This window comes from Trichomonas vaginalis, chromosome VI (genome assembly GCF_026262505.1).
Source record: "Trichomonas vaginalis G3 chromosome VI, whole genome shotgun sequence".
Classification (NCBI taxonomy): Eukaryota; Parabasalia; order Trichomonadida; family Trichomonadidae; genus Trichomonas; species Trichomonas vaginalis.
Genome location: NC_067208.1, coordinates 10,443,218 through 10,468,074, shown reverse-complemented (window position 1 = coordinate 10,468,074; position 24,857 = coordinate 10,443,218). Strand labels below are relative to the sequence as shown.

The window sequence follows — 24,857 nt, the reverse complement described above, 5'->3', positions numbered from 1 at the left end:
TAGGTGAAGTGGTGAGATCTCACCTCTTTTTTCACCTCTTTTTTCACCTCTTTTTTCACCTAATTTTTCACCCGTTGAATTTTGTATAAAAACCAACCGCCGGAATTCCGGCGGTTGCTATATTCTTCACAAAATGCTTGTTTTGAGGTCGAGCCACTTTTGGCTCCACCGTATTCTTTCAACCAAAACTCATGAAATTTGGTCATTTTTCAGCAAAAATATATTTTAGGTGAAGAGGTGAGATCTAACCTCTTTTTTCACCTGTTTTTTCACCCGTTGAATTTTCATGAATTTCCTTAAGATAGAAAAAAAGTGAGTTAAAATGAGATGTTTACTGAAGGGGTCACCATGTCACCGGGTAACCATGTGTCACCAGGTAAACTAACTTCTTTTAAAAAATGAGACAACATGACATTTTGACAACAGTCGGGAAAATGTCAAGACTTCTTCATCGTAACGAGTGTAAATGAACCAAAAATATATTTTAGGTGAAGAGGTTAGATCTCACCTCTTTTTTCACCTCTTTTTTCACCCTCTTGAATTTTCATGAATTTCCTTAAGATAGAAAAAAAGTGAGTTAGTATTTTTAAAAAAATATTTTTTATTTTTATTGTAAGAACATGTTAGCAACAACTTCACCAAAATCTTTAGTTATGAACCCAACTTCAATGTTAGTAGAGATGAAAAGCTTCATTCCTTCTTCATATACTTTTGAGACAGAAATCCAGAAGATAAAGCAAGAACTTCTCCAAGGAGATTTAGATTGCACTGCAAAAGATGAAACAAATGAACAATATCTTTATGAAATGGAGGACCTGGTGGAACATTTACCCAAATTGCCTGAAATCCAACAACAAAAGCTTACTACTCCAGAATTCGATGAAATTGAAGTCAGACCAACCGACTCAGTAGAAATAAAGAAGTTCATACGTAAGGTTAACTATGAGTTTCTTGGATTTCATTGCAACCACAAAGTCATGGACAAAGACTGCGATATGGTATATTTCATTGACATATATAAATCTGAAGAATTTAAGACCTACGACAACTTTGTTTCGTTAGTTGCAAAATGTGTATGGCAGATAAGAGATAAAGATAGAAGAGGTAAAGTATGGAATGGACAAATAAAACCAGCAGCCTTTGAGTTAAAGAAAACCATTGACGCTATAGTTGTACTTGCAGGACAAATTTCAATGTACAATGCTAAAATGAACCCACAATGTTCTAAATGTAAAGCAGCAATGAGGAAATATAACTACTCCGTCAAAGAGATAGAACGTATGCGAAACGACTATGCTGACTTAAAGAAAGAAGCAGAGAAACCAGCAGAAAACAAAATGGACATGTTAGCATTTCTAAACAAAAACTATCCAACTGCTGACGATTTCCTTCTTTCAGATGTCAAGAAGAAATATAAAGAAACATTCGGCATTGTGAAAACTTTTGACATACTGACAGAGGAAATCGAAGCCACAAAATTGTTTAAAGTCATGAACCATCGCAACATATACCATGTAAAACGCTTGTAAATAGTTATGTTAGAAAAGTGGTTAGAAAACGTGTTAGATCTAACATGCTAACATAAAATATATTTTTATTGAATTCCGTATGAAATTTCATGAGTTTTGTGTGTTTTAGACCATGTTAGAAAAGAGGTTAGAAAACGTGTTAGATCTAACATGCTAACATAAAATATATTTTTGGTTCATTTACACTCGTTACGATGAAGAAGTCTTGACATTTTCCCGACTGTTGTCAAAATGTCATGTTGTCTCATTTTTTAAAAGAAGTTAGTTTACCTGGTAGCACATGGTAACATGGTAGCACCTACAGTTCTTCACCTAAAATATATTTTTATTGAATTCTGTATAAAATTCTGAGTAAAATGGCATATGGAACACATACTTTTTCAGTAAGGACATATGGGGTGAAAAAACAGGTGAGAAAACAGGTGAGATCTAACATGCTAACATAAAATATATTTTTGGTTCATTTACACTCGTTACGATGAAGAAGTCTTGACATTTTCCTGTGTTGTTGTCTAAATGTCATGTTGTCTCATTTTTTAAAAGAAGTTAAATTACCTGGTAGCACATGGTAACATGGTAGCACCTAAAAACTATCCAACTGCTGACGATTTCCTTCTATCTTAAGGAAATTCATGAAAATTCAACGGGTGAAAAAAGAGGTGAAAAAAAGAGGTGAGAAAACGTGTTAGATCTAACATGCTAACATAAAATATATTTTTGCTGAAAAAAATGACCAAATTTCATGAGTTTCCTCATATGTTTGCTTCCCTCGGAAAACCGAGGAACGAGATTCCGTACGAAAATCGTAAAAAACAGCGACCCAGACTTTTTTCGGGGTCGCCTAAAACTCATGAAAATCGTAAAAAACAGCGACCCTAGTTTTTTCGAGGGTCGCCAAAACTCTATGAAAATCGTGAAAAACAGCGACCCTAGTTTTTTCGAGGGTCGCCTAAAACTCATGAAAATCGTGAAAAAAATGACCAAATTTCATGAATTTCCTCATATGTTTGCTACCCTCGAAAAACCGAGGATAGAGATTCCGTATGAAAATCGTAAAAAAAATGACCAAATTTCATTATATAACTGTTATTTTTTACGAAGAGAACTTTTGCACTTCGTAAAAAAAATCCCTGAAATCATATCTTTTATACAAGATAGAAAATCTTACTCGCCTAAAACTCTATGAAAACAGTGAAAAACAGCGACCCTAGGTTTTTCGAGGGTCGCCTAAAACTCATGAAAATCGTAAAAAAAATGACCAAATTTCATTATATAACTGTTATTTTTTACGAAGAGAACTTTTGCACTTCGTAAAAAAAATCCCTGAAATCATATCTTTTATACAAAATAGAAAAAATAACGTTAGTTTTTTTAAAAAAATATTTTTTATTTTGTATGTAAAGACAGAAAATGTTAAAGGTTGAGTTTGAAACAGTTAGAAAGATAGACAATGACACCAAAATGGCTAGAATTGGTGATTTAAACGTAAGATACTCAAAGAAATACAACAAATATTCTTTGTCAGACATTATAACACCATCTGAAAAGAAACCACACGACTGGGTTAGAATTGCTTCAACTCAGAAAATTTTGACAAGAAATCCTGAGCTTATGATATCGGTAAGATTCTATGGAACTACAGCATATCTTATAGACAAAAGTCTTATACCAATAGTTTTGTTATGGTTAGACCCAGTTGTTGGATATAACTTCATAACATATGGTTCATTCGATACGGAACGTTGCAGTGAAGGCTTACTTTACATCGTTCAGAAACCGAAGGACTTCAATACAAAGAGATATAAGATAGGAAGAACATATAATATAACTCAAAGATATGACAGTACAGTCAATAGAGTCAAGGTTGTGTTTGTTAATGATATGAGAGCTGCTGAAACAGAACTACTTGAAAAGTTTGAGAAAATGTATGGTGCTCCCACGAAAGGTAAAGAAACGTTTGAAGTAGATGAGATAGGTAAAGCTATAAAATTATTTGACGAAGTTGCTGAAAAATACATGTAAAGCGTTTATTTTTGGTCTTTTGTGAAAGTCAGGAAATAACGCTAATTTTTTCTAACAAATTTTTTTATTTTGTATGTAAAGACAGATATGACAACAACAGAGAACACAACAACTGCTATCGTTCATGAAGCCATAAATGAAGAATACGAGTACATACAGTATAACAAACAGTTACGTCTCATTCGTTCGGTCAAAGACGATATGTACCAAATGCAAAGTATTTTGACAGCATGTTTTGCTCCAGACACTAAACACGCAGACGACTGGTTCAGAAACCAAAGCACACAAGAACTTTTGAGTGAAATTTCTCTAGACCGACTTTTTTCGGTCTTGCATAAAACACATGAAAATCGTAAAAATTTGCCAATAAATTTAAGAGGTTGGTATGTTCATAGACTTTTAGTAAATGCTGTTGCAATATGGGCTTCTCCTCGTTATGCATGGCATGTTTACAAACTTCTTGACGAAATTCATAGACAAGAACGTGAAGAGATGGAAAAGAAACTTCATGCAAAAGATGAAGTCATTGAAGCAAAAGATGAAGTCATTGAAGCAAAAGACAAAAGCCTTCAGAAAAGAATACCACGTTCGGTACCAAAAGGAAAGGAAAAGAACTATAAGTATATGATTTATACTGAAGAGATGGAAAATGAAGAAGACAGAGATATGGTTATGTTGCATTTAGTCAGAAGAAACAACAAAAGCTTTTACGACCTTGCTAAGATTTACAAATCTGACAGAAATTGGTTCTATCGCGAAAACTTACCGATTTCAATGACACCAAATGAAGATGTGAAACAAATAGTTCAAGATACTTTACCTCAAACACACTATGATATTAAAGGTTGTACAATACTTACCTTCAAAGAAGATTTGTCATTGTTAAAGGAAAAAATAACAGAGTATTTTGACAACTTCAAACAAGTAGAGTAGATGAACCATTTATTTTTCAAGCTTGACTTCAGATGGCTCAGGTAGCTCTATAAGGTAAATTGCCTTGTCAAATCCTTCTGGCATTCCGAGTTCTTCCTTCTGGCATTCCGAGTCCTTCCTTCCGACAGGAAAAAAATTTCCTTCCGACAGGAAAAAATTTTCCTTCCGACAGGAAAAATTTTTCCAGTTGTCCGTCCGTAAACCATTCAAATTTTCGAAAATTGAGAACTTTTTGGTCGAACTTCAGAAAAAGTTTTTCCTTCCGACAGAAAAAATTTTTCCTTCCGACAGAAAAAGTTTTTCCTTCCAACAGGAAAAATTTTTCCTTCCGACAGGACACAAACGGATGACTGACGTTCCTCTTCCTGAATGTCTTCCAAAGCCAGAAGAACCGACAGCCCCAGCACCACAACAGACTAAGACTAAACACTTACATTTTTTACGCTTGACTTTTTACAATTTGAACTTTGTTTGCGTAGATATGAATTCTGAAAGAAGTATGAGGGTCTTGTATGACTTTGTACTTCTCCCATAGTTCATGTCTGTCAAACTTACCTGCCATGGACTCTTTCATAAGTTCCATGAAATCGTCTTCGGACAATCCGGGGAAAAGTACAATGTCAGTAAGTATTCTCTTTACATCCTTACTTAAACTCTTTGCTGTCTGTACACAAATGACAACTGAGATGTTAAAGTGTCTGAGCTTCTTAAGAATTCGACACATGTCTTGTTCTCTGTTCTTTAACAAAGGATGAGAAGCAAAGTCATCTAAGATAAGAAGACATCTATGAGGGTACGTTTTCCAATCGTAAGATTGCAATTTCTTCGAAATGTATTCTATCTCTTTCTGTTTGTTTCTGAAGTGTTTCTTCTCTAATATTCTCTGCATTTCCTCATTTGGGTCTTTAAACTTCGAATTTATATACTCATTTATAGCATTGTACTTCAAAACCCTTCTTTGGTACTTCTTTATCCAATCTAACAACTCAGTATCCTTTATACATACTAACTTAGACTTCTTTATAATATCTTTGAACGAATTGACGGTTTGGTCAAATTGACCAGAAGTACTACAAATAACAACTAACTCATAGAATGGGTTCTTCTCATCTAGTTCTTGTTGTTGTGCAGCCATTTTAAGATAAGTGAAAGTCTTACCCGACCCAGGTGGTGCAATTAGACCTGTTATACCATTCTGAGCAAATAAGAACTTGTCATGTATAGGCTTTATCTGAGCATTTTCTAACTTCCTCTTGTTCTTGTTTAAAACATTCTCAAATTTTTTGTCAATGTCAGCAAACTTTTTTTCTAACATATTTTTAGAAAAATTAAAATTTTTATCTTTTAGAAAATGTCTAGCGATTTCGCTATCTATATTCGAGACAAGCTTTTCGACAGCAAAACATCTGTCGACCATAAAATCTTACATAGTGTAAACAAGAAAGGTGAATTTGTTCTAAAGTTCTGTTTCTGGGAATATGACAAGAACCATAAAACATTAAGCAGAGCAGTCTTAAAATTTGTCAATGACAGACTTGTTGACAGAGATGACGCCGATTGGAAAGATGAAGTCCAACAAAAGTTCTTAGAATGCAAAGAAGACACATGCGCTGTTCTTGAAGATGAAATAGAAAACAGAATAGAAGAGCTATTAAAGGACAAAGAACTTTTACAAAAATATGGTTCTGAGAAGTTTGACATAACTCCACCAGAAAAGAAGAAGAGAGAAAAGAAAGAAAAGAAAGTAGAAGAAGAGAAGAAAGAACCAGAGCCAGAGAAGAAGAAATTTGACATGTAAAAATAAAATTTTATTTTTAGAACATTTCTGGGTCAATGTCAATGTTCTCTTCCTCTTTAGGAGTAAACACTGGCTTAGACTCTAAAATCTTTTTACCCAATTTACCTTGAACTTCAACTATCTTAGACTCATAATATTCATAGTCGTCTGCTTTCTTTGGTTCATAAGGTATAACAAGTTTGTATGCTTTGCCTTCTTTAAGGTTTGAGAACCTTCTGTCAAAACTTTCTTTGACTGTTAACAAACCTTCTATGTCTAAGTCTTCAAATTTCGCACCATTTTTAGTCACAATAGCAAACTTAACTGGTTCGATGTTCCAAACTTTGCTGAATGAAGACTTTTCAAAATGGTAGAAGTAAACATTCAAATATGTGAATGGGTCTAGTTCTTCTTTAAGTCCTGACATGTACTTGTTTACTGAAATATATTTCGTCATCTTTTCTATCGGATAAAAAATATTTTTTTTTAAATTTACTCAGAAAAATTTTTCTTTGTATATACACCATTCTGAACATCTAAAAGACTTTTGACATTTGCCAAGAATGTTCATTTAGAAGCTGTCATATAACCATACTCTTGACAATATTGTTTATACGAATCGTACAATGACCTTTCATCTAAACACTCAAAGTCGCTTTCTTCTATGAACAGTTCATATACACTCTTGTTTGCTTCTAACAATGTTTGTCTCTCTTCGGTATGTGGAATTTGTCTTGGATTGAACTTAGAAATATCTAATGTCATGAAATATGAGAACAAGTGGTTGTAAAAGTCAGATGTCAAAGTTTCTGCTAAGTCGTCAAAATATTCTGTATCTTGCATATGAGAATCTGACGTTCTGACAACTACATATCTTCTGTCAGAACTTTCTAACTTCATCGGAACAACATTGTTTGAAACCATAATGAAGTTTGCAACATTTTCACAAACTCTTTGGTCTTTATATTTTCTTTCAACAACTCCAACTTTGTCTGTTATAAGACTCTTCAAAGCATCTGAGTTCAAAACTTTTGTTGTATCTATACTTTGAAGTTCATTGCAAACTATAAGTTTCATATTCTCTATTGAGGAGTTAAACTTGCCACAGATGTTTTCTAAGTTTGTCATATTCGGGTTCGAATAACCTTCTAACAGTTTGCACAAAATATCTGTAAAGAATGTGTTCTTACCTGTTCCTTGTTTTCCAATTATAATGAGAGCAGTTTCATTTTTAGCACTTGGATGTTGTAAGATGTTTGCAAACCAACATAAGATATACTCATAGACTCTTTCGTTTCCATTGCATATAATTTCTTTGACATGGTCTAACCAAGCTTCTATAATATTTTCTTTCCATTCTACTTGTTCGTATTTATATCCAGTGAAGATAGAATAGAAGTTTGGAGAAGGTGTATAAAACTTTATACCACGAACTGAAAAATCTTCTAACTTTGACAATAAGATATCCCAAGCATCTAACATCTTCATGCCAACTTGTACGACTTTTATTTTCTTAAGTTTCTGTTTACATTCTTGTTCTGAAACTATTGTCGCTTTAGGTTTGTTAAAGACTACATCCCATTCTTTCATAACATAACATTCTGGGGCAGAGTCGACATAAATGACTAAACGTTTCAAATTCTCGACTGCTTTGTTATAGTCTCTAAATGGACACATATTTCTGAATGCTTGGAAGTCATAAAAATCTGAAACATCTATTCTGTACATTTTTATAAAAATAAAAAAAATATTTTTTTTATTCTTGACTTTGTTGTTCTTGAGCTATTTGCTGCATTTGTTGTTCTTGAGCTATTTGTTGTTGAAGTTGTTCTTGTAATACAATACTTTCACCAGTTGCATCTTCCAATTCGAAACTTTCTGCCGTCATTGACAAATACATAGGACATAAAAGTTTTACAGGAACAAAGTTTGCGTCAACTAATGTCAACGTTATACTTGCCAAAGTGTTTGAGTTCACTAAGGTTGAAAATTCTGCATTCGAATGAACAATAGGCAAACCAGCAGAGAAAGTATTGTTTATACGCATAAGTATCTTTTGGTCATAATAGTTTCTGTCGACATTCGAATAACACTTTGAACCTAAGTTTGAAACAATATATAAGATTGGTGTGCTTAATGTCAATGGAATAGACATTCCTTGTATGACACCTTTTCCTGTTATAGGAAACTGTTGGTAGTAAAAACCAGAAATAAGTTTTGTATTATAGCTCATATCGTTTATAGTAAACTCAGTCGGACATCCAAACATAATGAAAACCTGCTCTAGTTGCAGCACATGTTACACCCGTACTTAAAGTATTAAATAAGTCAACAAAAACCTGTTGGTGGTATATCTGAGTAAGTATCTTCAAAGGAGTATTTTTTACCATTCAAACAATAAAGTCTTCTGGTGTCAAAAGAGCAAAAACAGGCTTTAGTCGTCATTGTGTTTAAGGTTAGTTTACAATATCGTCCTTGAGGACTTTGTAAGTTTTTGTTATAGAATTATATGACTCGGGGTTTTTAGTCGTAATAGTATAAACCATTATATCTTCTGCCATTTATATATATTTAAAAGTTTTTCTGAAAGTGGAGAAGAACTTCATCTAAACTTTCACATGGCGTTTCTTGAAGTTCTCTGTCTAAGAAGTTCAAATATTTGTAAAGACATAGAACTTTCCTTTGTCTACACGAACAAACAAAACAGGGTCTTTCATATCGTTCAAAAGTGTGTAAAGTCTTTACAAATAAAGTCTATATTATTTTTCTTCAAACATCTTTCAAGAAGTTTTGACATTTTTACTTAGCAAATAAATTTTAATGAAATGTTGTGGTCGTCAAATATATTTTATAACGTCTGGGAAACTATATTTTAAGTTCAACGTTTCACCTCCTTTCATAACGTATATCTTGTCAATGACATTATATGAAACCACCACAGCAACTAACGTCGGGTTCTTTTCTTTTGATGTTTATATCGTCTGCCTCTGTCAAAAGTTTCAAATAGTTTCTTTCAAAACTTCATGAGGTGCAATGACATATGAGTTCACTTTTACAGGGTTGTGTTCGACCAAGTTTAACATTATACCTAAAGCTTGACAAATCTTCTCCTGAGTTTGAAGTTTGTCTTTCAGTTGTTGGTAGTCGTTTCGAATATCTGCAACAGAACTTAAGTCTCTGCTAACTTCAGGGTATGTTGGTTGTTCTTTTACAGGAACTATTGTTATACCATTTTCGTCTTCGTATGGTTTCCCACTTCAACATCTCTGTCTTTGACATTGACAATAACACTTGATGTTTGTTTGAGTTGGTGAATTTAACTTCACATCTGCCACCGCCATTAAACCTTTTGAAACACTCACGCTTCTATTTTTCGGAAATGACATTTTACTTAGAATAAAAAGATGGACGTATTCGAGTATCTCTTCGAATTGAAGCAGAACAAAGTTTACACACACAAACAATCTGAGGAGCCCCAGCAGGTTTCATCAAACGAATCTTCAAAAGAGCATCTTCCGTGAAAAGTGCTATTGGTTTTGTAAACTTCTTTGCTTTCAATTCATCTGGACCGTCTCTGTCACCAGTATATTGTATTTGTACAGTACCAACAGTTGAAATACCACCCATAAAGTCTTCTGAGTCAGCAAATGGAATGCCAAGCCAAAAGTTTGAACGGTCTCCATTTGTATATTGAGTTTTTTGACCTCCTGTATGAGTCCATACTTTCACATATGGCATAATAGAACTTTGCATTTCAGGGTTAATGGTTGTTGTGAAGTTGTTGTTAAAGTTCATAGCATCTAATGTCAAGTTGTATGACCTCATATCCTCAACTGTAGAATATTCTTCTCTTGGATAATATTTGCCATCTATGTTTATATGATATTTAATACCGGGGTTGTAGAAACAAGAATAGTCATTTATAGTTCGTCTGAACAGTACAAACATAGTATCTGCATGTTTCATTGCAGTTGTTAAAGCAATATCTGTTCTTGCACCTGGGTCAGCACTTTGGTTTCCAACTTCACCTGCAAAGTCTTTGACAGATATTTGGTGTATAGGGAACATAAGTGGAACTGCAATATATTTGGCAGCTAAAGCATTTGAAATATCTGGGTCCAACATATAGACTGCAAGTCTGCTTTCTATTCTCTTGCATTCAAATTTTTCGCATGTGAACTTAACTGGGTCCCAAGCAGTTCCAGCAGCATTGAAATAATAGTTTACTTCATTGTTGAAGTTTGAGAAACAAAGTCTAAGTCAACTTTGTCTTTGCAAAATTCGGCGAATGATGTTTGATTTGTTCCCTTTACGTCTGTAATAGTGAATGGGTCTTGTGTTGGTGCAATGACTAAGTTATTTTTGCTTGGAGTAAGTTCGATAGAAATTTTTCCTGCCCAGTTTGGCAAGTATCTTAAAAACCTGAAGATGAGGAAAGATGACAAAGGAACTCTAAGTTTCAGTTTTACTTTAGTGACAGCATTTCCATCTGAACCAGAAAGGTTAACATAAACTCCTGGAACGTTAGGGTCAAGTCTTCTTATTTTCTCAATATTTGCATACTGGTCTGTTTGTTCTCTAGCTTGTGGTTGTACTGAGTTTCTCAAAGCGAACCATTCATAGTTTGCCCATGTTACTGTTTGAACTAAGTCAGAGTTAGAATATATCTTATATCCCATAAAAACTTCTGGAGCATATTGGTATCCGACATAGAAAATTCCATTGCAACCTTTCTTGTCAGACAACTTGGCAGAAGGTTTTATTTCAATGTCTTGTTCCACGTATAAGAATGAGTTGTCAATAGAAAATAATATGAAACCTGTCGCAAGCAATATCTACTGTTGTTGAAGAACCTTCTCCAAACTCACCTACATTTCATAAGAAACAGCAGTTGTATATTCGTAAGTTTCCAGGAACTATTTCTGACCTTCTAATGGCATTGTCGCATTCGTTATACATTCGGAAACATTTCCGTTCATGGCATCCCAAACTGTTGGCGTTATATTCTGAGCGGCGTACATTTCATATGGGTAAAAATATAGATAGTTTGGATTTATGTGTCATAATAGAACCCACGTGGACCAAGCTTTACTTTCTTCCTGGCTGAGTTTTTAACTCTTCTTTTTCCTTCATTGCCACTACTTTCACTAGATGAAGTTACTTCTTCACTACTTTCACTTTGTTCTACTCTTCTCTTCTTCTTTGTGTCGCTTTTGGTAACTTGCCCTCTGCTTCAAGTTGTTGCATCTTTGCCTCATGTTCACCTAGTATGTTGTAAATTTCCCATGTCCTTTTTGCCTTTGGGCTCTGGTCGCCCATCTCAGGTAACCTATATCCTAGAAAGATTTGTCATAGTTTGTATTTGAGTCTTCGCGTATTGTTTGCATGACTCTTTCCTGAGTTTCCGGTTCAAGCTCTTCAAACAGAGCTTGTCCATATGGAATAAGCTCGTTTCAAATATATGTTTTTGTAGCCATTCTGGTTTTCTTTCCATGTTACCAACATATCTTTTGTGAATGGGAAAAGCTTTTACCCAATGTTTCAGTCTTGCGTCATTTATTTCTGTAGTTGGTTTTATTTTGTCAAGGAACATGTTTTCAATACTAACATTTCATTTGGTACTGTCCATTTGAGTTTTCTTAAATATTCATCCTTCTCGGTTCATTGTCTGCAAAGTAAGTTTTTTATGACATTTTGTAAACTTTCGTTTGCAAGGTCATGTACAATAGGTTCTCTTCCTTCTCTCTCCCTAACTTTCTTTCTAAACTCTTCACCAAATATACCATCTTTATGGTTCTGTGTAGTTCTTTGAGATAAATGTTCTAGAACGTCAGGTGTTATATTTCCATCAGCCATGTTCATTTCATACTGGTTCAAAATATCTGCATCTTTCATATCTTTCAATGGCATTAAAGCCGCGCTGAAAATACCAGCTATATCTGGTTCACCATTCACTTCCATTGCGTCTACAACTTCTTGGAATTGAGGTTGTAAGTTTATGAACCACCTATCCGGATTAGCTTTATGACCCCTCTCATTGTAGTTCCATAGTCTGCAGAAACAAAAGTAGGTTTGTTTCCATATTGGTTAGGTTCTGAATGAACTTTAAACAATGTTTCATTTCTATATGTTTTGTTGAAATTTAACCTTTTTATTTTCACCGAGTTTCAGCCAAAGATTGAACGTTATATGGTCGTAAGTAAAAAGGGTTTATTGTATTTGCGTAATTTTCTTTCAGTACTTCCATTCTATGCTGAATATTTTCATCTGGTGTTGGAGTCTTTTGTAATGTCGGCAAACATTTTTCGATATTCTTCTACTATGTCAGCCGAATTTTTCTTAGACTCTTGGAAAGATTCCATATTCTCGCATACTCTTGTTGAGGGTCAAGATTTTTCGGCTTTCCAAATCTTCATCTAGTTCTGTGAAGTTAGTTTCCAAAGGAGGGACTTGTTCGTTTTCCTTCAGGCTCTTCTAGCTGTTGTTGCTGAACTATTTCTTCCATGTCTGGTTGTATCTGAACTTCTTCCTGTGGAGTTTTCTTGTACCTCATCTGCTGGCATTTCATATATTCCGAGACCGTTTTTAACAAGTTCCCTATCTAAGTCATCCGGACTCATAAACCTTTCTTCTTTCGTTCCGTCTCTATTTTTTTACGCGTTCATGAAGAGAGTTGAATTGTCATTTAGCTCTGACACCAAATATCTCGGAGTAAATTCAGTCATGTCATTTGGATGATATGCTATTAAATCATATCCCTTAGCGAGCTTGTATTTTCCAGGTTTGAAATTATATCCCATTTGGTGCTGAGCCATAAAGCTAAATAGGTTCGGGTCAGTATTTCCTTCCTTGAACTTTCTAATAGCTTCTTTATATCTGTCACTAAAGTCAAGAGTAGCTGGGTAACCATAGTCTTCTTTAAGCATTTTTAAGAAATCTTGGTTTCCTTGTTCTCTACTTCTTTTATGTCCTTGCTCTGTTTGTGGTTGTTGTTGTGCAGGGTTTTGAACTGTTGGTTGCTGTGCTGGTTGTGGAGGTGGTTGTTGTGCTGGTTGTGGAGGTGGTTGTTGTGCTGGTTGTTGTTGTGGTGCTGGTTGTTGTGTTGGTTGTTGTTGTTGTTGTTGTTGTGTTGGTTGTTGTGTTGGTTTTGGTGCATGCCTGTGTCTGTGTCCATGTGACGATGTAAATGTTTTAGGTAGTCCTGGTGCAGGTGCTTCTCTTGGAGGGTTTGGTGGTATATAAGTTCCACCAGCTGGCACATATGTTCCACCAGCTGGTATATAAGTTCCACCAGCTGGCACATATGTTCCATCTGCAGCATAGTGTCCTACCTGACTTTTCGTTTTTAAGAAAGCATTTACTAGGTCTGTTTTGGTCTGTTGTAACTCTTTTTCTTGACTTTCCACAACAGTTGCTCTAACGGCGTCATAGGCACTTTGAACTGCCTGTCTCGTTGCTGCATCTGTTATTTTCGTCATATTTTGTGCTACTTCTCTTAACTCTTTGTCGAAACCTTCAGACTTCAGTTTCTTTCCAGATGAGAAGTCGTTCACTAGTTTCACCTTACTATGAAGAGCTTCGAAGGCGTTCTTAAAGTCAGCATTCATTAAAGCTTCATTTGAACTGTCTTCATCCGCTTGTATTTTTGTCCTTATTGACCCTATAAGTTGGGCTGCTTTAGCGTTGGCTTGGGCATCTAACCAGTCATTATTAGCTTTTATATATTCTGCGCTTTTCATTGCCTTTTGCATGGCTGCGTCGTTATTTTTACTTTCTTGTGCTAAGTTTTCATACTGTACGGTTTGGTTTTGCAACTGTAAAAGTTTTTCTGCCTTTACATTTGCTTCAACTTCTTTTTTATACTCATCGCTATCCATATATGTCTTCAGGGCTTTTTGTTTTATTTCTTCATCTTTCAGTACTTTATATTGAGTAGTATGGTTTTTCAAATTTATAACATCTTGTTCCATTTTTGCTACTTCTGCTGCTTTTTCTGACACTTTTTTCGCATATTCCTCTGTACTTAGTTCTTTCAGTTGTTCTTCTTTCTTCTTTTTCTCTACGTTTAACTCATTGAGTTTCTTTGTGTGTCTGTCATATTCTAGTTTCTTTTCGTTTTCGCTTATTTGTTTCTGTATGTCTATGTTTGACTTTTTGACATCTGTTATTTGATTTTTGAGTGAACTCAAATTCATTTGACTTTGAGGGTTATAAGCTGTTCCGTCTGCAGCTCCACCATAGCCTGCCATTTTCGCTAAAAGTGCCGCTCTTAAACCTCCACTCTGTGCACCAATAACTCGGTTTAAAAGCATAGGGTTGCTTGACATTTGTTGCAACATAGTGGGGTCATTCATCATTTGTTGTTGCAACTGTTGTTGTGGTGTCAGTTTTACTATTGGATGTTTCAATGCTCTCTTCCTCTTACGTATATTCTTACGTAGCTTACGTGGCATTTTAAGTGAAGTAAAAAACGGTTTTTGACAGATGTTTATATGACACTTTTTGTTCAGCACAAAAAACTACTCGGTCAAAGTGTTGTCAGTTTTGTAAAATAACCGTCCTATCTTGTTTTAAAATGGAGAAAAGGCTTCTCAAAGTATACTTCCTTGGAACGCCCGTAACTTTTCCTGTAGCGACGATAGACCCTTACTTGTCCGGACAAAGTTATACTATTTTGAGTGCTCTACAAAAAAGTCACCGGCTGGCTCGTCCTCAGAAATTTTTTATGGGCTAGAGGGCGCAACGCGCCTGGAAGCCCATCCCAAGAAAAAAAAACTTCATTATACTAAACATCTTCAGGGCTAGAGGGCACGAAGTGCCTGGAGGCCCCACTACCTTTTTTTTTTTTTATTTTCTATCCCTATCTTACTTTTACACTGATGTTCTCAATGAAATCTATTGTATCATATCTCAAATACTCTCAAACAAAATCTTTTAAGATCATCAAAGGATCCACTTGATTTACATCTTTTTTGTACAATGAATGGGCGCGGTTCAATTTTAACGACATTTTTTAACGCGATACGAGCGTAAGTCCATAGAATGTGTTTTGAGGGAAACTATAAAAATCCAAAATAGAGGTAAGTGCGCCATTATTACCTGCGAAGTTACATGGAATAAATCGAAGAGTAAGTACAAGATGATCTTGCATCTTTCCAAGTAAATGAAATTTATTAAAATTAAGATGATAATATTCATTTATAGTATGTGTATGATGTTTTTTCAAAATTTCTTCAAATAAAATGCAATGATAATTTTTGAATAATTTTTTTCTTGTGTATATTTCATTTTTGATTAGTGAAAATATCATTACATCAATAAGGAAAGCACAATCCAAATTCATATTAGTTAAATTAATATACGACCAAAAGCCCGCCAAATTTGAATTAAACCTCCAATTTAAAATTTTCAAGTCTACGGAACCATCCTTGGATCATAGTAATCATTCATTACAAAATGGAATCTTTTGGTATTGTGCGGGTGATACCATAGATTTCTTTTTATTGATAATGCTATTGAACAAGCTCATTCCGTGGATTTTCATTTAGAACTTTGTTTCATGAGTTTCTGGAACAATATAACATCTGAAACCTTTTGTGCGGGCAAAAGAAGGGATGTTTGTTGATTGAAAAATACTCATTTAAAAGAAGTTCTGAAAAGAAATTTGGAGATGATTTGTGGGTTGTGTAAGGTGTAGGTGTTGTGATATATGTGGAATGGAATGATCCTTACCTAAGTCATTGACTCATCCTTACCTCAGTCATAGACTCATCCTTACCTCAGTCATTGACTCATCCTTACCTCAGTCATTGACTCATCCTTACCTCAGTCATAGACTCATCCTTACCTCAGACAACAACTCATCCTTACCTCAGTCATAGACTCATCCTTACCTCAGTCATAGACTCATCCTTACCTCAGTCATTGACTCATCCTTACCTCAGTCATTGACTCATCCTTACCTCAGTCATAGACTCATCCTTACCTCAGACAACAACTCATCCTTACCTCAGTCATAGACTCATCCTTACCTCAGTCATAGACTCATCCTTACCTCAGTCATTGACTCATCCTTACCTCAGTCATAGACTCATCCTTACCTCAGTCATAGACTCATCCTTACCTCAGTCATTGACTCATCCTTACCTCAGTCATTGACTCATCCTTACCTCAGTCATAGACTCATCCTAACTCTTGCAATAACATATATTTACTACAATGTATGTGAAATTTTCTCCCTAACTTATCAAATATCACTCAATTACTCAATTATTCTTTATTAATTTAACTCCTTACCAGAACTTTACATTTAAATTCAAAATAATTTTATTATATTAAATTTTCAAAACCATATTTTAGTTCAATACTATTATAGATATAACTTTGTCAATAATGAATATTTTCGCGATTTGGATAAGTATTCATTGAGTTATCTAAGATTTTATTCGTGGGTATAAATTAATTAATATGTGAAATAATTATATAATAAGAGACGGATATCCAACACTCAGTCTCTCTTTGACATCCAACACTCAGTCTCTCTTTGACATCCAACACTCAGTCTCTCTTTGACATCCAACACTCAGTCTCTCTTTGACATCCAACACTCAGTCTCTCTTTGACATCCAACACTCAGTCTCTCTTTGACATCCAACACTCAGTCTCTCTTTGACATCCAACACTCAGTCTCTCTTTGACATCCAACACTCAGTCTCTCTTTGACATCCAACACTCAGTCTCTCTTTGACATCCAACACTCAGTCTCTCTTTGACATCCAACACTCAGTCTCTCTTTGACATCCAACACTCAGTCTCTCTTTGACATCCAACACTCAGTCTCTCTTTGACATCCAACACTCAGTCTCTCTTTGACATCCAACACTCAGTCTCTCTTTGACATCCAACACTCAGTCTCTCTTTGACATCCAACACTCAGTCTCTCTTTGACATCCAACACTCAGTCTCTCTTTGACATCCAACACTCAGTCTCTCTTTGACATCCAACACTCAGTCTCTCTTTGACATCCAACACTCAGTCTCTCTTTGACATCCAACACTCAGTCTCTCTTTGACATCCAACACTCAGTCTCTCTTTGACATCCAACACTCAGTCTCTCTTTGACATCCAACACTCAGTCTCTCTCTTTGACATCCAACACTCAGTCTCTCTTTGACATCCAACACTCAGTCTCTCTCTTTGACATCCAACACTCAGTCTCTCTTTGACATCCAACACTCAGTCTCTCTTTGACATCCAACACTCAGTCTCTCTTTGACATCCAACACTCAGTCTCTCTTTGACATCCAACACTCAGTCTCTCTCTTTGACATTCAACACTCAGTCTCTCTCTTTGACATTCAACACTCAGTCTCTCTTTGACATCCAACACTCAGTCTCTCTCTTTGACATCCAACACTCAGTCTCTCTTTGACATCCAACACTCAGTCTCTCTTTGACATCCAACACTCAGTCTCTCTTTGACATCCAACACTCAGTCTCTCTCTTTGACATCCAACACTCAGTCTCTCTCTTTGACATCCAACACTCAGTCTCTCTTTGACATCCAACACTCAGTCTCTCTTTGACATCCATCACTCAGTCTCTCTTTGACATCCAACACTCAGTCTCTCTTTGACATCCAACACTCAGTCTCTCTTTGACATCCAACACTCAGTCTCTCTTTGACATCCAACACTCAGTCTCTCTTTGACATCCAACACTCAGTCTCTCTTTGACATCCAACACTCAGTCTCTCTTTGACATCCAACACTCAGTCTCTCTTTGACATCCAACACTCAGTCTCTCTTTGACATCCAACACTCAGTCTCTCTCTTTGACATCCAACACTCAGTCTCTCTCTTTGACATCCAACACTCAGTCTCTCTCTTTGACATCCAACACTCAGTCTATCTTTGACATCGTCAATCATCATGCCTTCAGGGAGATTTTTTAATTGAATTGAAAATAAATTCCCTTTAACAATGACAATATCAAATAATGTTTTTTTGTTTGTTGAGGTAATTAAGCTTTCCTTTATATATTTAAAATTGAATACTATCCTGTATCGAAATAAATCCGTTTTAGGATCTTTAACCGATGCATTTTTGATCTCCAAAAATGACGGTAAATAACTTAAAAATTCGTATACTTGAAATGGATTCAATAATTTATTTTTGTTAACAGTGAGCTCAAAATTTTTGATTTTATAAGGTATTTTGGAATTGCATTCGAAAAATAAAAGTCTTGAATATAGTCCAATATAATTCGATGATTCTGTATCATATAATTTGTTAAGAAAATTTATATCTAACATTTTATACATTGTCTCCAGATAAAATGCTTCTAAGCCAGATGCCGTTGTTATATGTTTGATACAGCTTTTTGCGGTATCCTTATTTAAAAATGTACGAAAAATAAGGAATTCATTATATTTTGCACAGTTAAGTAATACTTGCCCTTGAATTCTTCTTTCATTCAGATTATTTTGTTTTAGAAATCCGATGTAATCATGAGTTGAAATCAAAAATGGAAGCATATTAGCATTGACACAGTTTGATCCTGCCAAAATCCATTTGGGCACAGTTCCATCATTCAAAAGATCAAAGTCGAAATAAGATCCGTTGTAAATTTTAACATAATTATTAAAGTTTTTATCTTTGATGCCCTGTGCAAACTGATTGAATACATTTGTGGCAGAGAAATGCAAAGCTAAATGAGCGATATGCAAGTGATCATCAAGAAATCGAAAGTCAACATTCGAAAAGTTATATGTAGTATCATCATTTAGAAGATGTAATATTAGATTGGCTGTCGATTTATATGGATAACATGTAATTAAATCTTCATATAATATATTAATCATTTGCTTATTTGTTTTTACATCATCTTTTATGTTTGATCTACCTTTCAAATTATAGAAACTGCATTGTTGAATTGTCTGGAAGTCTAAGTATTTATCGACCACATAAAGAAAAAAAGCAAAATTATTGTCAATAAAGATTTTCATATCATTACACTCCCATATTGTAATGTATGTATAAATAATGATCTCCAAAAGATCAAGCCTTTTTATGGCAAGATTGGAGAAATAGTTGATATAAACAAAGCAAGGAATTTTTTGAAATTGCTCATAAGAAATTCCGGCAACACTAAGAGCTTGAGCAATATCGGTGTGTGTGTAAGCCAGTATGTTTTTTTCGATTTCTTTGAGTAATATGGAAATTGTGTTCAAATCTAGGTAGTTGGTACAGTTAATATACTTGAAAGGATCAATTGCTTCGATTTTTGGTTCTTCAACAAAAAAAAGGCTTGCGGGTCTCATCAGGAACCATGTCCTTAGGAGTCTGGGCCATAAGCGAATTTGAAATAATAAACGGATTTTAAACTGAAATACAGAGAGATAAAAATATTTAAAAATATAAGGAAATGAATCAAAAAAATATAATTAAAAAGATTTAAAATTTATAAAAAAGGGAAAAAATTTAATAAATGATTAGGAAGAATGTGATGTGAATGCGTACGGAATATATATAAGAAATTTTAGTGTTGGATGTCAAAGAGAGACTGAGTGTTGGATGTCAAAGAGAGACTGAGTGTTGGATGTCAAAGAGAGACTGAGTGTTGGATGTCAAAGAGAGAGACTGAGTGTTGGATGTCAAAGAGAGACTGAGTGTTGAATGTCAAAGAGAGACTGAGTGTTGGATGTCAAAGAGAGAGACTGAGTGATGGATGTCAAAGAGAGACTGAGTGTTGGATGTCAAAGAGAGACTGAGTGTTGGATGTCAAAGAGAGACTGAGTGTTGGATGTCAAAGAGAGAGACTGAGTGTTGATGTCAAAGAGAGACTGAGTGTTGATGTCAAAGAGAGACTGAGTGTTGGATGTCAAAGAGAGACTGAGTGTTGGATGTCAAAGAGAGACTGAGTGTTGGATGTCAAAGAGAGACTGAGTGTTGGATGTCAAAGAGAGACTGAGTGTTGGATGTCAAAGAGAGACTGAGTGTTGGATGTCAAAGAGAGACTGAGTGTTGGATGTCAAAGAGAGACTGAGTGTTGGATGTCAAAGAGAGAGACTGAGTGTTGGATGTCAAAGAGAGAGACTGAGTGTTGGATGTCAAAGAGAGACTGAGTGTTGGATGTCAAAGAGAGACTGAGTGTTGGATGTCAAAGAGAGACTGAGTGTTGGATGTCAAAGAGAGACTGAGTGTTGGATGTCAAAGAGAGACTGAGTGTTGGATGTCAAAGAGAGACTGAGTGTTGGATGTCAAAGAGAGACTGAGTGTTGGATGTCAAAGAGAGAGACTGAGTGTTGGATGTCAAAGAGAGACTGAGTGTTGGATGTCAAAGAGAGACTGAGTGTTGGATGTCAAAGAGAGACTGAGTGTTGGATGTCAAAGAGAGACTGAGTGTTGGATGTCAAAGAGAGACTGAGTGTTGGATGTCAAAGAGAGACTGAGTGTTGGATGTCAAAGAGAGACTGAGTGTTGGATGTCAAAGAGAGAGACTGAGTGTTGGATGTCAAAGAGAGACTGAGTGTTGGATGTCAAAGAGAGACTGAGTGTTGGATGTCAAAGAGAGAGACTGAGTGTTGGATGTCAAAGAGAGACTGAGTGTTGGATGTCAAAGAGAGACTGAGTGTTGGATGTCAAAGAGAGACTGAGTGTTGGATGTCAAAGAGAGACTGAGTGTTGGATGTCAAAGAGAGACTGAGTGTTGGATGTCAAAGAGAGACTGAGTGTTGGATGTCAAAAGAGAGACTGAGTGTTGGATGTCAAAGAGAGACTGAGTGTTGGATGTCAAAGAGAGACTGAGTGTTGGATGTCAAAGAGAGACTGAGTGTTGGATGTCAAGAGAGAGACTGAGTGTTGGATGTCAAAGAGAGACTGAGTGTTGGATGTCAAAGAGAGAGACTGAGTGTTGGATGTCAAAGAGAGACTGAGTGTTGGATGTCAAAGAGAGAGACTGAGTGTTGGATGTCAAAGAGAGACTGAGTGATGGATGTCAAAGAGAGACTGAGTGTTGGATGTCAAAGAGAGACTGAGTGTTGGATGTCAAAGAGAGACTGAGTGATGGATGTCAAAGAGAGACTGAGTGTTGAATGTCAAAGAGAGACTGAGTGTTGGATGTCAAAGAGAGACTGAGTGTTGGATGTCAAAGAGAGACTGAGTGTTGGATGTCAAAGAGAGACTGAGTGTTGGATGTCAAAGAGAGACTGAGTGTTGGATGTCAAAGAGAGACTGAGTGTTGGATGTCAAAGAGAGACTGAGTGTTGGATGTCAAAGAGAGACTGAGTGTTGGATGTCAAAGAGAGAGACTGAGTGTTGGATGTCAAAGAGAGAGACTGAGTGTTGGATGTCAAAGAGAGACTGAGTGTTGGATGTCAAAAGAGAGACTGAGTGTTGGATGTCAAAGAGAGACTGAGTGTTGGATGTCAAAGAGAGACTGAGTGTTGGATGTCAAAGAGAGACTGAGTGTTGGATGTCAAAGAGAGACTGAGTGTTGGATGTCAAAGAGAGACTGAGTGTTGGATGTCAAAGAGAGACTGAGTGTTGGATGTCAAAGAGAGACTGAGTGTTGGATGTCAAAGAGAGACTGAGTGTTGGATGTCAAAGAGAGACTGAGTGTTGGATGTCAAAGAGAGACTGAGTGTTGGATGTCAAAGAGAGACTGAGTGTTGGATGTCAAAGAGAGACTGAGTGTTGGATGTCAAAGAGAGACTGAGTGTTGGATGTCAAAGAGAGACTGAGTGTTGGATGTCAAAGAGAGACTGAGTGTTGGATGTCAAAGAGAGACTGAGTGTTGGATGTCAAAGAGAGACTGAGGGTTGGATGTCAAAAAAGAGAGACTGAGTGTTGGATGTCAAAGAGAGACTGAGTGTTGGATGTCAAAGAGAGACTGAGTGTTGGATGTCAAAGAGAGAGACTGAGTGTTGGATGTCAAAGAGAGACTGAGTGTTGGATGTCAAAGAGAGACTGAGTGTTGGATGTCAAAGAGAGACTGAGTGTTGGATGTCAAAGAGAGACTGAGTGTTGGATGTCAAAGAGAGACTGAGTGTTGGATGTCAAAGAGAGACTGAGTGTTGGATGTCAAAGAGAGACTGAGTGTTGGATGTCAAAGAGAGACTGAGTGTTGGATGTCAAAGAGAGAGACTGAGTTGGATGTCAAAGAGAGACTGAGTGTTGGATGTCAAAGAGAGACTGAGTGTTGGATGTCAAAGAGAGACTGAGTGTTGGATGTCAAAGAGAGAGACTGAGTGTTGGATGTCAAAGAGAGACTGAGTGTTGGATGTCAAAGAGAGACTGAGTGTTGGATGTCAAAGAGAGACTGAGTGTTGGATGTCAAAGAGAGACTGAGTGTTGGATGTCAAAGAGAGACTGAGTGTTGGATGTCAAAGAGAGACTGAGTGTTGGATGTCAAAGAGAGACTGAGTGTTGGATGTCAAAGAGAGACTGAGTGTTGGATGTCAAAGAGAGACTGAGTGTTGGATGTCAAAGAGAGACTGAGTGTTGGATGTCAAAGAGAGACTGAGTGTTGGATGTCAAAGAGAGACTGAGTGTTGGATGTCAAGAGAGAGACTGAGTGTTGGATGTCAAAGAGAGACTGAGTGTTGGATGTCAAAGAGAGACTGAGTGTTGGATGTCAAAGAGAGACTGAGTGTTGGATGTCAAAGAGAGACTGAGTGTTGGATGTCAAAGAGAGAGACTGAGTGTTGGATGTCAAAGAGAGACTGAGTGTTGGATGTCAAAGAGAGACTGAGTGTTGGATGTCAAAGAGAGACTGAGTGTTGGATGTCAAAGAGAGACTGAGTGTTGGATGTCAAAGAGAGACTGAGTGTTGGATGTCAAAGAGAGACTGAGTGTTGGATGTCAAAGAGAGACTGAGTGTTGGATGTCAAAGAGAGACTGAGTGTTGGATGTCAAAGAGAGACTGAGTGTTGGATGTCAAAGAGAGACTGAGTGTTGGATGTCAAAGAGAGACTGAGTGTTGGATGTCAAAGAGAGACTGAGTGTTGGATGTCAAAGAGAGAGACTGAGTGTTGGATGTCAAAGAGAGACTGAGTGTTGGATGTCAAAGAGAGACTGAGTGTTGGATGTCAAAGAGAGAGACTGAGTGTTGGATGTCAAAAGGAGAGATTGAGTTGAGATGGATGTCAAAGAGAGAGACTGAGTGTTGAATGTCAAAGAGAGAGACTGAGTGTTGGATGTCAAAGAGAGAGACTGAGTGTTGGATGTCAAAGAGAGACTGAGTGTTGGATGTCAAAGAGAGACTGAGTGTTGGATGTCAAAGAGAGAGACTGAGTGTTGGATGTCAAAGAGAGAGACTGAGTGTTGGATGTCAAAGAGAGACTGAGTGTTGGATGTCAAAGAGAGACTGAGTGTTGGATGTCAAAGAGAGACTGAGTGTTGGATGTCAAAGAGAGACTGAGTGTTGGATGTCAAAGAGAGACTGAGTGATGGATGTCAAAGAGAGAGACTGAGTGTTGGATGTCAAAGAGAGACTGAGTGTTGGATGTCAAAGAGAGACTGAGTGTTGGATGTCAAAGAGAGACTGAGTGTTGGATGTCAAAGAGAGACTGAGTGTTGGATGTCAAAGAGAGACTGAGTGTTGGATGTCAAAGAGAGACTGAGTGTTGGATGTCAAAGAGAGACTGAGTGTTGGATGTCAAAGAGAGACTGAGTGTTGGATGTCAAAGAGAGACTGAGTGTTGGATGTCAAAGAGAGACTGAGTGTTGGATGTCAAAGAGAGACTGAGTGATGGATGTCAAAGAGAGACTGAGTGTTGGATGTCAAAGAGAGACTGAGTGTTGGATGTCAAAGAGAGACTGAGTGTTGGATATCCGTCTCTTATTATATAATTATTTCACATATTAATTAATTTATACCCACGAATAAAATCTTAGATAACTCAATGAATACTTATCCAAATCGCGAAAATATTCATTATTGACAAAGTTATATCTATAATAGTATTGAACTAAAATATGGTTTTGAAAATTTAATATAATAAAATTATTTTGAATTTAAATGTAAAGTTCTGGTAAGGATGAGTAAATGTCGGAGGTAATTATGAGTCAATGACTTAGATAAGAATAAGTCAATGATTGAGGTAAGGATGTTTATTGTTTGAGGTAAGAATGATTTGTTGTCTGAGGTAAGGATGAGTCAATGACTGAGGTAAGGATGAGTCTATGACTGAGGTAAGGATGAGTCTATGACTGAGGTAAGGATGACTTTTTGTCTGAGGTAAGGATGAGTTGTTGTCTGAGGTAAGGATGAGTCAATGACTGAGGTAAGGATGAGTCAATGACTGAGGTAAGGATGAGTCTATGACTGAGGTAAGGATGACTTTTTGTCTGAGGTAAGGATGAGTCTATGACTGAGGTAAGGATGAGTTGTTGTCTGAGGTAAAGATGACTTGTTGTCTCAGCTAAGGATGAGTTGTTGTATGAGGTAAGGATGATTTATTCTCTTCACTACCTATTACTGACGGGTCTATGGTAGTATTCATTTTATTTTTATCGTTTTATTTTCCTTCAATTTCAACTCTAAGCATCAACTATCACACAATAGTTCCTCTACCTTACACCCAACCAATCCC

General features: G+C 36.3%; 8 protein-coding genes and 1 pseudogene across 9 annotated transcripts, besides 1 other annotated feature; 4 read left to right on the top strand and 5 right to left on the bottom strand.

The window, feature by feature from the left end:
- Positions 1-15,115: part of a mobile genetic element that runs on past the window's edge.
- On the top strand, positions 621-1,529 carry TVAGG3_0839770 (organellar and viral DNA polymerase type B; the record flags this gene model as incomplete). The annotated part of the gene is made up of 1 exon (XM_051248804.1): positions 621-1,529. One exon carries the CDS (start codon positions 621-623, stop codon positions 1,527-1,529), a length of 909 nt encoding a protein of 302 aa, XP_051084279.1.
- Positions 2,940-3,551, top strand: TVAGG3_0839760 (organellar and viral DNA polymerase type B; the record flags this gene model as incomplete). The annotated part of the gene is made up of 1 exon (XM_051248803.1): positions 2,940-3,551. The coding sequence occupies one exon, from the start codon at positions 2,940-2,942 to the stop codon at positions 3,549-3,551; it is 612 nt and encodes a 203-aa protein (XP_051084278.1).
- Positions 3,639-4,484, top strand: TVAGG3_0839750 (KilA, N-terminal/APSES-type HTH, DNA-binding family; the record flags this gene model as incomplete). The annotated part of the gene is made up of 1 exon (XM_051248802.1): positions 3,639-4,484. The coding sequence occupies one exon, from the start codon at positions 3,639-3,641 to the stop codon at positions 4,482-4,484; it is 846 nt and encodes a 281-aa protein (XP_051084277.1).
- Positions 4,924-5,799, bottom strand: TVAGG3_0839740 (protein of unknown function, DUF4106 family; the record flags this gene model as incomplete). The annotated part of the gene is made up of 1 exon (XM_051248801.1): positions 4,924-5,799. One exon carries the CDS (start codon positions 5,797-5,799, stop codon positions 4,924-4,926), a length of 876 nt encoding a protein of 291 aa, XP_051084276.1.
- TVAGG3_0839730 (uncharacterized protein) lies at positions 5,836-6,282 on the top strand (the record flags this gene model as incomplete). The annotated part of the gene is made up of 1 exon (XM_051248800.1): positions 5,836-6,282. The coding sequence occupies one exon, from the start codon at positions 5,836-5,838 to the stop codon at positions 6,280-6,282; it is 447 nt and encodes a 148-aa protein (XP_051084275.1).
- On the bottom strand, positions 6,299-6,718 carry TVAGG3_0839720 (protein of unknown function, DUF4108 family; the record flags this gene model as incomplete). The annotated part of the gene is made up of 1 exon (XM_051248799.1): positions 6,299-6,718. The coding sequence occupies one exon, from the start codon at positions 6,716-6,718 to the stop codon at positions 6,299-6,301; it is 420 nt and encodes a 139-aa protein (XP_051084274.1).
- Positions 6,829-7,989, bottom strand: TVAGG3_0839710 (uncharacterized protein; the record flags this gene model as incomplete). The annotated part of the gene is made up of 1 exon (XM_051248798.1): positions 6,829-7,989. One exon carries the CDS (start codon positions 7,987-7,989, stop codon positions 6,829-6,831), a length of 1,161 nt encoding a protein of 386 aa, XP_051084273.1.
- Positions 8,018-8,822, bottom strand: TVAGG3_0839700 (annotated as a pseudogene). The gene has a single exon. A coding segment is annotated over exon 1 (805 nt).
- On the bottom strand, positions 14,285-14,714 carry TVAGG3_0839690 (protein of unknown function, DUF4106 family; the record flags this gene model as incomplete). The annotated part of the gene is made up of 1 exon (XM_051248797.1): positions 14,285-14,714. A coding segment is annotated over one exon (430 nt), but the record flags the coding sequence as incomplete, so codon positions are not given.
- Positions 15,116-24,857: the final 9,742 nt, after the last annotated feature.